The 15,324-nt window shown below is 41.8% G+C and overlaps 1 protein-coding gene across 5 annotated transcripts in view; it reads left to right on the forward strand.

Moving 5' to 3' along the window:
* The window catches only part of DLGAP3 (DLG associated protein 3), a 452,253-nt gene that overhangs the window by 350,869 nt on the left and 86,060 nt on the right, over window positions 1-15,324 (forward strand). For all 5 annotated transcript variants that reach the window (XM_063454879.1, XM_063454869.1, XM_063454887.1 and 2 more), the window contains exon 4: window positions 5,674-5,879. In XM_063454879.1, coding sequence (XP_063310949.1) covers window positions 5,674-5,879 — 206 coding nt within the window. The remainder of the gene's footprint in view (window positions 1-5,673; window positions 5,880-15,324) is intronic.

Raw genomic sequence — 15,324 nt, forward strand, 5'->3', positions numbered from 1 at the left:
CCGCCCCCTATTCGTCATCATTGACTAAACTTTGACCCTGTGCCTCACAATCAGCAGACACATTCCAGCCAATCAGCAGCAGACCCTCCCTTCCAGATTCATTCTGAAGCTGCATTCTTAGATAGAGGAGGGAAAGTGTAGCTGATGCTCATTTGATAGGGAAATGTATAGCTAGGCTAGTGTATTCAGTGTCCACTACAGTCCTGAAGGACTCATCTGAACTCTGCTGTAAGGACAGCACCCCAAAAAGCCCTTTTTAGGACTAGAACATCAGTCTGCTTTTTTTTTTTGTGTAATCTAATTGCAGTTGCCTGCCTGCCAGCTTCTGTGTCAGGCTCACAGTGAATACTGTGCCCACTTGCCCAGTGCCACCACTCATATCTGGTGTCACAATAGCTTGCATTTAAAAACAATTTTTTTTTCACTGTAATAGATTGAATAGCAGTTAGTTGTCTGCAAGCGTCTGTCTGTCAGGCCAACAGCGTGTACTCTGCCAACCTCTGCCACTGCACATTGCCACTCATATCTGGTGTCACAATAGCGTGCATTTAAAACCAAAAAAAGTTTTTCACTGTATAGATTGAATAGCAGTTAGTTGTCTTCAATAGTGATGTACCGAACTGTTCGCTGGCGAATAGTTCCTGGCGAACATAGTGTGTTTGCGTTCGCCACGGCGGGCGAACACATGCGCGGTTCGATCCGCCCCCTATTCGTCATCATTGAGCAAACTTTGACCCTGTGCCTCACGGTCAGCAGACACATTCCAGCAAATTAGCAGCAGACCCTCCCTTCCAGACCCTCCCACCTCCTGTACAGCATCCATTTTAGATTCATTCTGAAGCTGCATTCTTAGATAGAGGAGGGAAAGTGTAGCTGCTGCTCATTTGATAGGGAAATGGATAGCTAGGCTAGTGTATTCAGTGTCCACTACAGTCCTGAAGGACTCATCTGATCTCTGCTGTAAGAACAGCACCCCAAAAAGCCCTTTTTAGGGCTAGAACATCAGTCTACTTTTTTTTCCCTGTGTAATCTAATTGCAGTTGCCTGCCTGCCAACTTCTGTGTCAGGCTCACAGTGGATACTGTGCCCACTTGCCCAGTGCCACCACTCATATCTGGTGTCACAATAGCTTAAACTTGACATTTAAAAACAAAAAACTTTTTTTCACAGTTATAGATTGAATAGCAGTTAGTTGTCTTCAAGCGGGTGTCAGGCCTTCAGCGTGTACTCTGCCAACCTCAGCAAGTGCATTTGCCACTCATATCTGGTGTGACTATAGCGTGCCTTTAAAAACAAAAAAAGTTTTTCACTGTTATAGATTGAATAGCAGTTAGTTGTCTTCAAGCGGGTGTCAGGCCTTCATCGTGTACTCTGCCAACCTCAGCAAGTGCACTTTGCCACTCATATCTGGTGTGACTATAGCATGCCTTTAAAAACAAAAAAGTTTTTCACTGTAAGCTAATAGCAGTCAGTGTCCTTAAAGCGGGTGTCAGACCTTCAGCGTGTACTCTGCCAACCTCTGCCAGTCCACTTTGCCACTCATATCTGGTGTCACAATAGCGTGCATTTAAAAAGAAACAAAGTTTTTCCACTGTAATAGATTGAATAGCAGTTAGTTGTCTGCCAGCTTTTGTGTCAGGCTCACAGTGGATACTGTGCCCACTTGCCCAGTGCCACCACTCATATCTGGTGTCACAATAGCTTAAGCTTGACATTTAAAAATAAAAAATGTTTTTCACTGTAATAGATTGAATAGCAGTTAGTTGTCTGCAAGTGTCTGGGTGTCAGGCCTTCAGCGTGTACTCTGCCAACCTCTGCAAGTGCACTTTGCCACTCATATCTGGTGTGACTATAGCGTGCCTTTAAAAAGAAAAAAAGTTTTTCACTGTAAACTAATAGCAGTCAGTGTCCTTAAAGCGGGTGTCAGGCCTTCAGCGTGTGCTCTGCCAACCTCTGCCAGTCCACTTTGCCACTCATATCTGGTGTCACAATAGCGTGCATTTAAAAAAACCAAAACTTTTTGTTCACTGTTATAGATTGAATAGCATTTAGTTGTCTTCAAGCGGGTGTGTCAGGCCAACAGCGTGTACTCTGCCAACCTCTGCCAGTGCACATTGCCACTCATATCTGGTGTCACAATAGCGTGCATTTAAAGACAAAAAACTTTTTTCACTGTTATAGATTGAATAGCAGTTAGTTGTCTTCAAGCGGGTGTGTCAGGCCTACAGCGTGTACTCTGCCAACCTCTGCCACTGCACAGTGCCACTCATATCTGGTCTATGTCTCAGGCAGGCAGCATTACACACATGGACGTACGGTGTGATGATGATGATGTTGTACCCGCTGCTGCTTCCTTTGCTGAGTTGTCAGATACAAGTGAAGCGGTTGATGATGACGATGCGTCCATGGATGTCACGTGGGTGCCCGCCTGCTGCCACCTCCTCTACTCCTCCTACTCCATCCTTTTCCATAACCTCCTCGGCTGAGTCCTCTTCTGCTGCTGCGTCTTGCTCCACATCAACGGCACCCCCCAGCTCCCCAGGTACTATTCCACATCCCGGATATGGCAGTGTCACGCCGTCTTGGGTTTGACTTGCTTGAAAGCAGAGAGTCACACCGGACAAGCACTCCTGTCCGCCCTGAACACACAGGTGGAAAAGTGGCTGACTCCGCAGCAACTGGATATCGGCAAAGTGGTTTGTGACAACGGAACAAATTTGTTGGCGGCATTGAAGTTGGGCAAGTTGACACATGTGCCGTGCATGGAACATGTGTGTAATCTGATCGTACAACGCTTTGTGCATAAGTACACAGGCTTACAGGACGTCCTGAAGCAGGCCAGGAAGGTGTGTGGCCATTTCAGGCGTTCCTACATGGCCATAGCGCACTTTGCAGATATCCAGTGGCGAAACAACATGCCAGTGAGGCGCTTGATTTGCGACAGCCCGACACATTGGAATTCAACACTCCTAATGTTCGACCGCCTGCTCCAACAAGAAAAAGCCGTTAATGAGTATTTGTATGACTGGGGTGCTAGGACAGCCTCTGTGGAGCTGGGAATTTTTTTGCCACGTTACTGGACGCTCATGCGCAATGCCTGTAGGCTCATGCGTCCTTTCGAGGAGGTGACAAACCTAGTCAGTCGCACCGAAGGCACCATCAGCGACATCATACCATTTGTTTTCTTCTTGGAGCGTGCCCTGCGAAGAGTGCTGGATCAGGCCGTAGATGAGCGTGAAGAGGAAGAGTTGTGGTCACCATCACCACCAGAAACAGCCTTATCAGCATCGCTTGCTGGACCTGCGGCAACGCTGGAAGAGGATTGTGAGGAAGAGGAGTCAGAGGAGGAATGTGGCTTTGAGGAGGAGGAGGAAGACCAAACACAACAGGCATCCCAGGGTGCTCGTTGTCACCTATCTGGTTACCCGTGGTGTTGTACGTGGCTGGGGGGAAGAACATACCTTCATTGAGATCACTGAGGAGGAGGAACAGGAAATGAGTAGCTCGGCATCCAACCTTGTGCAAATGGGGTCTTTCATGCTGTCGTGCCTGTTGAGGGACCCTCGTATAAAAAGGCTGAAGGAGAACGACCTGTACTGGGTGTCCATGCTACTAGAACCCGGTATAAGCAAAAGTGGCTGAAATGTTACCAAATTACAACAAGTCAGAAAGGATGCAGCATTTGCAAAATAAATTAAAAAGTATGCTTTACACAGCGTATAAGGGTGATGTCACAGCACAATGGGAATCTAACAGGGGAAGAGGTGAAAGTAATCCTCCTCCTCCCACGACCACGACGGCAAGGACAGGACCCTTTAAAGACGTGTTGTTCATGGAGGACATGCAGAGCTTTTTAAGTCCTACGCATCACCACAGCCCTTCGGGATCCACCCTCAGAGAACGACTCGACCGACAGGTAGCAGACAACCTCGCCTTAACTGCAGATATCGACACTCTGAGGAGCGATGAACCCCTTGACTACTGGGTGTGCAGGCTTGACCTGGGGCCTGAGTTATCCCAATTTGCGATAAAACTTCTGGCCTGCCCTGCTTCAAGTGTCCTGTCAGAAAGGACCTTCAGTGCAGCAGGAGGTATTGTCACTGAGAAGAGAAGTCACCTAGGTCAAAAAAGTCTAGATTACCTCACCTTTATTAAGATGAATGAGGGATGGATCCCGAAGGGACTGACAGTGGGCGATACATTCGACTAAAACATGCCTGATGAGATGAGCTGCCTTGGGCTAAAAATGGTGACCCTATGTAGGAGGAACAGTCCCTATTCTGCTCTGTGTCAGTGTGTATCAGGGTCCCTGAGGACAGGTGTCAATCCATATCTGCCAAGTGACCCTATGTAGGAGGAACAGTCCCTATTCTCCTCTGTGTCAGTGTGTATCAGGGTTCCTGAGGACAGGTGTCAATCCATATCTGCCAAGTGACCCAATGTAGGGGGAACAGTCCCTATTCTGCTCTGTGTCAGTGTGTATCAGGGTCTCTGAGGACAGGTGTCAATATGCCATATGTCAGCTGTCAATCCATATCCATTGTGATTTAGGAATGTTAAGTCATTTATGCCCTTTATGGATTAAAACCAGACTCTGCATCAACTATGCAATTTTCCATGGGAGTTTTGCCATGGATCCCCCTCCGGCATGCCACAGTCCAGGTGTTAGTCCCCTTGAAACAACGTTTCCATCACTATTGTGGCCAGAAAGAGTACCTGTGAGTTTTAAAATTTGCCTGCCCATTGAAGTCTATGGCGGTTCGCGAATGTTTGCGGAAGTTCGCGTTCGCCGTTCGCGAACCGAAAATTTTATGTTCGCGACATCACTATTAGTAACTAATTCTGTTAGCTGCGTAGATATTTGAAAGTAAATGTAACGAAATGTAGGTGATACAATTCATTATAAAATATATTAATGGCCTCGATGACCCTGTTTATAACCTCTGTACAGGAATTATTTTTATAAAATACAATTGTGCGTTTGTTTACCCTGCAGCCAACATTCACTGTCATACAGATAGTGTAATGTGATGAATACTGTGTAGTTTTGTGAAAGCCTGGCTGTGTTAAGTGCTTTACTGTGAAGGAGACAGATGTGAGTATAGCACAGAAGCCGTACGACGCGGATAGCCAGCATATCCTACTTCACTTTCATGCTTACACTGAATATGTATGGGGCCGTCTTGTGTTCCATGGGAAATAAATTACTCATTCCTCTTCATGTCAGTGGGATGTGCCTTTGTTTTGAGGTACCAGAGACTTTGCTATCTATTATATGGATATTTCATATTGGACTAAGAAAGGCATTGCAATGCAGTGTCCAATCTGCTGCAAATGCTGGAGCTGCAGAATACCATGGCTTAATTTATATCATCCTGTGCACTGCTGTCTGCAGGGGAGCACAGTCATCCATTGCTATAGATCCCAGTCTCCCTCGGAGTCCTTAGGTATTCTGGTTATGTACATGTGCTTGGCTTAGAGAGAATTGCTATTTTGTTGCTATTCACTGGCATTAATGGGGTCGATGTTTATGGAGTTAGCAGGTGTTTCCATTATATTTACTCAGAGTTCTTTTGTCTATTTTTCCTGGAATGAATGTGAATAATATAGAAGCAAGAACTTACTTGCCGACTCAATGTCACCCCATCATGTCTCTGTTTTTAATTCTTACAGGTGCCATCGGATGAGTGGGGGGCATACCCAGCACCGGGAAAGGAGGGGGAAATACCATGCAGAAGGATGAGAAGCGGCAGCTACATCAAAGCCATGGGAGATGATGATAGTGGAGACTCTGACACCAGCACCAAAATGTCACCCAAGGGTGCCACCCGAAGAGAGAGATATCACAGGTCATCAAGCGTCGACCATCCCAGAACCAAGTATGACACTAACTTAAAAGCTAATCTCTCCTTTTTTTGGATCTCATACTGTGTGGCTAAGGTTTTAGACTTTTACTAGCAATTGTGTGCTAAAATAGGGTGTTAGATGTCTTTATCTCTTTTGGACCTGCCTTAAAGTTTTAATACAGTAAATCTCTTTAGAGTGCTTTACTTACAGGGACAAATGCTCAAATGCATTATTTGTAAAACGTGTATATATTTTTTTGTTTTACAGAAATAGAAATGATAAATTAACCTGGTTACACCAAGATTACACCTGACTTTCAAGCAGACAACATATGCTGTTACTTTCTGCTTTGTTTAGCTCAATGGATCTATACTCACGAGGCAGCAACTGCCCAGAGCACCTGCCTTGCAGAGGCTTGAGCTTCATTGGAAAGTCTGTGATTGGACAGCCTCTGAAAGTTGGGGTTGGGGAAGAAGAAAGGGACTTGCAAAGGCAGCAGACAAGATGACTGCAACTTTTGCAAGCTGTTTTTAGATATATACCCTGCATAATTAAATTAATATTTTTTATTTGGAGTATATGTACTAAACAGTGATTTTTTTCCTGTTGTACTGGGGCAAGAGAGTGTCCCGTGAAGCCCCATATGGATATCAAAACATGACAACATATAGGTGTCAATTGATCAAAAACTCAGTTGTAGAGAATGTGTAATTGAGATTCTAAAATGTAAGCCAACACAGCAGAGCCGGAAAAAAATTACTGTTTGTTTTCATTTACACTTTTTTAATTATTATTTTTTGTTTTCATTTTTCTTTTCTTATCTTCTCCCTCATTTGTTTTATTATTTGTATTTGGAGTTCCTACCATTCATTTTTAACTCCATGCTTTATATATGAGGTGATTTACGCATTTGTATTGGTCTCTCTCTTTTTATTTATTTATTTTTTAAATAACATTTTAAAAAATCATTTTGAAAGAGAGAGATGTGGTGATGAGTTGGCAGGGGAATATTTGACATCACTTTGACCAGATTGACATGATACTGATTAATATTAAAGACACTTTTAATTTTTGTCAGAATATGCACTGTGCCCAAGAATGTGTAATTTACTCTGTGTGTAAGAGGTCTCCAATAAGAAAGTCAAGATGAAGAGTTTAGGTAACTGGTTCACGCTAAAGCTCTTTTGTTCATGAAAATAACCATTTTAGATAATGTTTAATCCTATGCCAACAATATTTAAAAATAGTTTTTTGTGCCCTTTACAATCTTGCCTAGATAAAGGAAATAGTGTAAGTGTCACTTGCCATGGACAAGGTGCTCATTTAAATGAACACTATAGCATTGGCAATACAAATGTATATTCCTAAACAATTAACGGTTGGTCACCATTTAGGTGACCAATCCATCAACCCCACAAGGGTTAAAAAGCCATCTTACCTACCTTTCCGCCCACTACGTTCTACTATCAGACAAGGGTGCAGGGCCACAATGAAGATATCATCAATCTTGATGATTTCAGTCTATCCAATGCTTCCCCATAGGAAATAAAAGCTGCATTGTGCCAAACTCTATGAGACCTTCTGGTTGAAATAGCAGAATTTGAATCTGCTATTTAATCCTAAGAACCTATAGTGGTGTGCAGAATGGCAATGTCTTTCACTGTAGCAACAAAACTACAGGGACATGGCACCCAATACACTTCATTGAGTCAAACTGGTTTGTGTGCCAATAGTGTCCCTTTAACCAACAAATATGTAATATTCAACAAAAATATAATTGGTTTTATTTTTTTTTCAGTTGACGTAAGGATCACTTACCAACAAATGAAACACATGCATTCAGAATTGTAAACACACTTTTATAGTAGACATTACTAGCTATAATTACTAAACAATTATTTTGTGCACTCACCACAATTGTGAGAAGCAGAGGCATATCTACTGAAGATAGTACCTATGGCAAACACTGAAATGCGCTCGTCATGTCAAAACATCTTGACACCTTAACATCTTGTATGAAATGTGTGTGTCTGTGGGGGTGTCGTTGGGGGTGGGAAAAGTGGTGCTGGCTGTATGTCATGTGTGTCTGCTGGCTGTATGTGATGTGTGCAGGGCCGGACTGGGAACTAAAATCAGCCCTGGAAAAAAATTCTATACCAGCCCAATAATGCATTGCGCCAGCATAGTGTGCTGATATAGAGGGTGAAAAAATAACTTAAAATTGAAAACTCTTACTCCAACGAAGGAACGCATATAGGGCTTCAAAATAAACAAAAGAGCGCCTTTATTTTAAGTAGACGTACATTTGCATGTAATCAATGTTTCAGTACAACTACTTTGGCCTATTAAGGACATTTTAGTAATGGTACTGAAATGCTGAATGTCTGCAGCTGCACAACTAAAAAAAAATGAAGTGATCTGGTTAATTTTGAAGTTCTATGGGTGCGCTCTTCACTTTGAATATGTTATTGTGCATGAGTATGCAACTAGCAACAAGACAGGGCCAATACGTGCTCATTACACACACACACACACACACACACATATATATATATATATATGACATTTATGTGTGTATTATGCATATATAAATGTGTATTACTATATGTGTAAACATTATAGGCATAATTATATGTTACTAATACACACATCAATATGCATGCATATATATATATATATATATATATGTGTGTGTGTGTATTACTGTCAGGATCACATCAATTTACGTCTATTACCTTTACCTTGTTTAGTGTATCTTGTCTCCAATTGTCTCCTTTTTTTCCTCTTACAGCAACCCTTGTGCATCTTTTACTTCATCCCAGTCCCTGTGTGTTTCTTTTTACCCTTCTCCAGCCTCTGTATTTCTCTTTCCCCCAGCCCCTTTTGTATTGTTCTTAGCCCTAGCCACTTTGTCTCTTTCTCCCCTTCCAAATCTCATCTGTGTGTCTCTTTCTAACTCCAGACTCTGTGTGCCTCTTTCTCTTCTCCCAGCCACTCTCTGTCTTTTTCCCCAGCCCAGCGTTGCCTCCCACAAATCTTGTGTCACTTTGTTCCCCTTCCTTACTGTATGTCTCTTTGTCCCCCCCAACAACCCTTCAGTGTGTCTCTTCCCCATCTCCTCCCTGTGTCTCTCTCTTACCCATCTGTGTCTCTCTTACCCATCTGTCTCTTTGTACCCCCATCCCCTGTGTATCTCTATTACCCCATCTGTCTCTGTGTCCCCCCTTCTCCTGTGTCTCTCTAATACCCCTCTCTTTGTCCCCCCAACCCCTATGTCTCTCTATCTCTATTACCCCTCTTTGTCCCCCCCATCCCCTGTCTCTCTATTATCCCTCTGTCTCTTTGTCGTCGTCGTCGCCCCCAACCTGGTGTCTTTCTATTACCCCTCTATTACAGCTGTCAGCACAGGAGATGGGGCCGCCGGCCGCAAGGTGAGTAATCACCTCTGAGTGTGCCGCCGGACCGGCCACCCGGCGGCACCGACATGCGGCCGGCGGCCGTGATTTTATTAAAATATAGGGATCAGGGCTCCCTCTCTCTCTCCAGCCCCCCAGGTGCCGCGGCTCACCGGGAAATTTCCCGGTATCCCGGTGGGCCAGTCCGGCTCTGGATGTGTGTAGGGTGAGTTGGCTGCATTTAATGTGGGTGCAGGTTATATGTGATGTGTAATAGAAAGAAAAAAGGGAAAGAAGGTTGCGCCTTAAAAAATGGAATGTACCAAAATTAAAATTAGCAGAAGTAAAATATACAATAAAACAAGTGTAGTCCAACAGCCAGACTGGATAAAATCAGAGATTCTTGAAGGTGGAGTGTAAAACATAAAAGAGAGAACTCCAATGGTACAGTATAGTATAGGATATATTATAAAATCTATATGGAATCAGTTTTACTCACATTTACCAGAGCTATATCCAGCTCTGTTGTGTATAGCGTAAAGTGGAATGATCCCCACTTCTAGGATGTATGTGGTTGATTCTTCAGGTTTTAGACAATGATAGAGGTTTCAGACTGAGAAGATAAAAAATTGCAAATATAGTGCTCACTGTAGAAGCAAATGTTTAAGATAATTTACAGTATAGGAGATGTACTCACATTTGTTTGAGCAGGCTTACTGCTCGATGAAATAGAAAAACAATATCAGTAAATACTTATCTCAAAGATAAAGTGAGACAGCCTCCCAGGTCACTATCCAGAAAAGATGACCTTAACACAGCAGAAATACAAGACAACAAAGGAATTTGGGATACGGCTGCAAATCTAAAACAAACAAAACACAAACATAGTGTAATACAATTTAAAAAACAAAATTGTATAAATGTAATGCACTCACAAGATTACGTGAAAGTAGCGCTCTAGGGTGCCTCCCCCGATAGCAATGGGGGGCCAAGTGATCCCTTCTGTTGTTCACCGATGGATACACAATGCAGGACTCCAGTGATGGTGAAAAAATGGCAGCTTTATTGATAAGGTGAAAAAAATTCCACCAATTATAAAATTTAATATAAGAAAATATAAAATGCTAATAGGTCCTATGCGTTTCGTTCACTGTATGTGAACTTCCTCAGGGACCTTAAAATAAAATAATAAGCACAAAGTAATAACAAACTTGAAAAGCAGCCTAATTCCCCCATCCCCTCAGTACCAATATATAGGGCTACTCCCTGTGTCCATAATGGAATTCATGGGCGTCTTCCTACTTCTCGGTCTTCATTGGTCCGGTCGGAACTTGTCCTCATTCGGAGATTTCTTCTTACTTCCAATTACAAAAAACCCGCGTTCAGGTCCGTGAAACCGGAACCGGAAGTGACGTCAATCACAGGCTTCCACGTTCCATCTTGCGTGTCACCACTGAAGGTGATGTAGCATCAGGGCTGTGCCCTCTGGTGGTCGCCAATAGAATAGTCCCATAATGTTAAGGATGAGTGTATCTATCTGAAAACATAAAAACATCGGCAGCAACAGAATATAACCAGTATAGTAAATCCCTATGTATATGGGGAACTAGTAGAACATATTATGTCAATTAAATCATTATAAAAGAAAAATCGTTTTGTTTTTTAATTTTAATTTAATTTTTTTGTTTTATATTATAATATATATCAGTGCAAGTGTTTGTTTAGAAATTTCAAAAAAGAAATAGTGTATACACGTCTATATTTTAGTAATATTATATGTTGTGTCCACAAATGGATATTAATATATATCTAGATCAATGATAATCAGTGTAGCCAATAGCCATTTAGTTATAAAGTATAAAGATTATGGAGAGCAAAAATATTATTGATCTTTAGAATCACACAGAACGAATAGATATTTTTGTATATTGAAATGGGCAGATGTAAAAAAACCCTCAATAAGTTTATATACCTAAAGAGATTAAAGGGATATAAACAAAAAGCGAAACAACATGGTTATAAAAAACAAACCAAATCAATATCAACGTTTAGCCCATTTTTAGATGTACGGGCATCGAGAGGGTTTTCCCACACTGGCGTGGTGGGGACAGAGTCCAACAACTTTCCAGACGAGAAACTTTCTGGATCCACAAATTGAAAACATTAGAGCCCAATGGGCTAAACGTTGATATTGATTTGGTTTGTTTTTTATAACCGCTTGTTGTTTCACTTTTTGTTGGCGTTTCTTGTAGTAGTGATTAAATGATGGATATTTGTGTTGTCGTGATTGATATTGCTGAAAATGATGGTGATTCCTGTTGGGAACAAAATTGGAGATTGGTCTAGAGGTGTAGTTTTCCTGAGATGGGCGATCAGTGTGGTGAAAAGTGTGTGTGGTGGCTGTCTATAATGTATATGGTCATGCTCTGTGTAGCCCCCTCCTGCTTGGCTTTCTTTCTATCTTTCTTCAAAGAAGGGATCCTGGTGGTCCAAAGTTGGGGGTGAATGTGATATTGCTGAGGAGTGAATGTGTTGGTGAGGGGGAGTGATGGTGAGTATCAGGGCCGGTGCAAAGGTTTTTGGCTACACAGGTGAAGATGCATTTTGCTGCTCTCCCACCTCGACCTCTTATTCCCCCCCAAATTATGCATCTTCACCTGTGTCCCTTAATCCCCCTCTTAAATTATTTATCTTGCTTTATGTTTCATATCCTCCCTCTTGAATGTCTTACCCCCTTAGTGTATCTTTGTCTTACACTCTGCTTTTGTATATTTTATCCCCCTATTTGTTTCACTTTGTGTTTCTTTTACACACCCCTTTGTGTATCTCTTACACACCCCTTTGTGTGTCTCTTACACACCCCTTTGTGTATCTCTTACACACCCCTTTGTGTGTCTCTTCCCTCCAGTCCCTTTGTGTGTCTCTTTCTACCCCAGTCCCTTTGTGTGTCTCTTTCTATCCCCAGGCCCTTTGTGTATCTCTACCGCCAGTCCCTTTTGTGTGTCTCTCCCCCCCGACCCTTTTGTATGCCTTTCCCGCCCGTCCACTGTGTATGACTCTTTCTCCCCCTAGACCATTATGTGTCTCTTTCCCTTTTCCAGACCCTTGGTGTCTCTTTCTCCTCTTCCCCCAGTCCCTTTTGTGTATTTCTTTCTCCCTTCACCTCCTCTCTATGTATCTTTCTCCCTTCATCTCCTTTTGTGTATAACTTTCGTCCTTTACCTATCCCCTCTTTGTCTCTTTATCCCCAAGCCTCTCTGTGTGTCTTTTCCCCAGTACCTTGTCTCTTTTTTTCCCATACCCTCTGTCTTTTTGTGTCCACCCCAGCCCCTCCATGTAGCTCATTTCCTACTCTACCCCAATGTGTCTCATTTCCTACTCGACCCCAATGTGTCTCATTTCCTTCCTCAGCCCCTCATGTGTCTCATTCACCCCCCAGCCCTCCTGTGTCTCATTTCTTCCAGGGCAAAATCACGGTCCACCAGGGAGGGATTATTTTTTAAGGGCTACGCGGGAAGCTCCATCTGACTCTGATGTGGCGTCCCCTTCAAGTGACATCTAGGGCATATGCCATGCCTGCAATACCCTAGGTATGCCACTTTACGGAATTGTGGCATCATGTATAGACTCTGCCAAGTCACTATCACTTCTGTCTGCCCTCATTTTCAAACATTACAATACTTGCGGTTTGCCTTTCCCATCCTGTATGAGGTTTTATATTTCATGTGGAATTTAGCTGCTAACTAAAAATCAGTACAAAAATGGTTTTGTTGCTCTAATCATGTAAACATAGGAAAACATTTATTTTAAACTATGTACTCTATATTAAGACAGGTGGATTAAGACATAATTTAGCAGGACCTACGTAAAGCACATGCAGGGCCCTTACAATGATATATGCAATGTAAATGTTAAAGTATGGATAAGGCAACAATGACACAGACATATTTGCAAAAATAAATTCATGGAAAACTAGAAAATTATAAAAAATAAAAAAATAGAATATTTGATTTTAGTTTAGAGATATTCCCAGTTTTGTTGTTATGGCCTAAATTGTGTGTTTGATAAAGTCTTTTCCAGGGATGGTCTTAGGCTCCATGGCATCCAGTGGAGTACAATAGGTATTACAATCTGCAGTGCTTTAAAGGGTTATTCCATGCGCGCACTGAGGTGGGGAGTGGAGGGGGGACAGAATGTGGAGATTGAGGGATTTTCAATTTAAAAAATAAAACACAATTTAAGTAATGGAGGGAGGCGGGAGGGACTGAGGAAAGAGAGGGAGGAAGGGGAGAGCTAGCAAGTGCGCTGATGACAGATGTAAATTTTGCACAAAATTGACATTTGGCTGTCTGAAAAAAAGTCCCATGTGTGGAGGTGTAACTAGCTCCCGCGCACAAGTGCAAATATCTCTGAATGTGCAGCGTTTTAAGTAGGATGCTGCACATTCAAACTCCTAGTGTTCATGGTGGTTGGAGTAACCCCTTAAGAGCAGACACCCCCTTACTTTAAAACTACTCAATGTTAAGCCCTTTAAACTTACAGCATGGTTAACACCACTGTATCCTGAATGTACTGTTTAACACCATGTCTTTTTTACTGGGAGCCAACGATGCTGTCATCATATGAACTAAGTAAGCATCATTATCACTTTTTCCTTTATATGACCATCTTCTTTAACTCAATTTTACCAATTCATGTTTCAAATAAAATGTATATCTACATACCACCCATTAACTACAAAGTTGTCACATATATAAGGTTCTTAGAACCTATCACCGTAACAGCCCCAAAGCACAAGTGTACTATATAACAAATCACATATCAGCACACAAATCATTTTGAAAGATACTACAAGGTCAAGTAATCATGAACTTGCCTATGTTATCACAGCAAATTGATGGCAGTCACATGCTTACTGAACAAATCAGTTGCCCAGTATTCCTTTCATGTATAATATGCTCTTATTCAGGGCCGGATTAAGAGCCTGGTGCAGACGATTACGATGGGCCTAATTACAGAATCTTATCAATAGGGAACACAGAAACAGTCATACCTTCCAAGGGTCATGTATCTGATGAGTGTAATTCTGGAGGGAAACTTGCAGAATGCAGCTATAAGCAAACATTACCTTATATGAATCTCTTGCTTTCATCTTTAAAGCAATGATGGTGAGGAGATTAACCAGCAAGTCATATTCTGCAGTGTCCTTTGATTCATTGCTTTTTACCTGCATTTTGACCTGTGCACAGCTTTAGAAATAATATTTCATGCATGCCTTCTTCCTGTTCACTTGCATTCCAAATTACTTTTTTCATTACTGAATATAGCTGGGTTTTGCACTCCCTTTATCTATATGTCAGAAATAGAAACCCTCATAAAATCATGCATGTATGTCATATTTATGGAATATATTTTTTCAAACATTCTATTTTATCCTCTTGTGTGTAGTTAAAATAAATCTATGTATAAAGTAGCTTTGTTCATCTGATGATCAGCATAGACTCCAGCCTGCCCAAGATTCCCATTGGTACTGTTTTCTTACATTACTCTCTAGGTCTGCTCTGTCCTGATCTAGCTCAAGAAAGACAATAATGTGTGTGAGAATATTATGAAATGGTAGTGCAATTTACATTGTGATGGAGGAGTTAACATAAAAATGGTTGATTCAGTTAAAAAACAAAAACAAAACAAAAAACACCTGTCAGTTGCCCAGGTAATTTATTATTATCTAATCATTGCAACCAGTTTGTTAGTCATAGGTAGTTTATTCATTATTTATCTTTTCATACAGGTCACTATGCCTTTTGCTTTTCTGCACAAAGACATGGAATGCTTGCTTTTATCTCACTTACCTCCATCATCTGGTGTCCTATTCAAATTGTGAGCTGTCTATACCAGAGTTACCCATATAGATAAAGCAGCAGGTTTCAAAAGAGTCTTGATCAACCTCATCTCTATTTTGAGTATATCTATAAACTGGATGCCTATGAGTCGTGGGCTCACTCTATTTAGAGTTCCTTATCGCACCAGTTACCTAAACCGTCTAAAACAGTGGTTCCCAACTTTTTTTTCATTTGTGTAC

This window comes from Pelobates fuscus, chromosome 1 (assembly GCF_036172605.1).
Source record: "Pelobates fuscus isolate aPelFus1 chromosome 1, aPelFus1.pri, whole genome shotgun sequence".
In the NCBI taxonomy this organism is placed as follows: domain Eukaryota; kingdom Metazoa; phylum Chordata; class Amphibia; order Anura; family Pelobatidae; genus Pelobates; species Pelobates fuscus.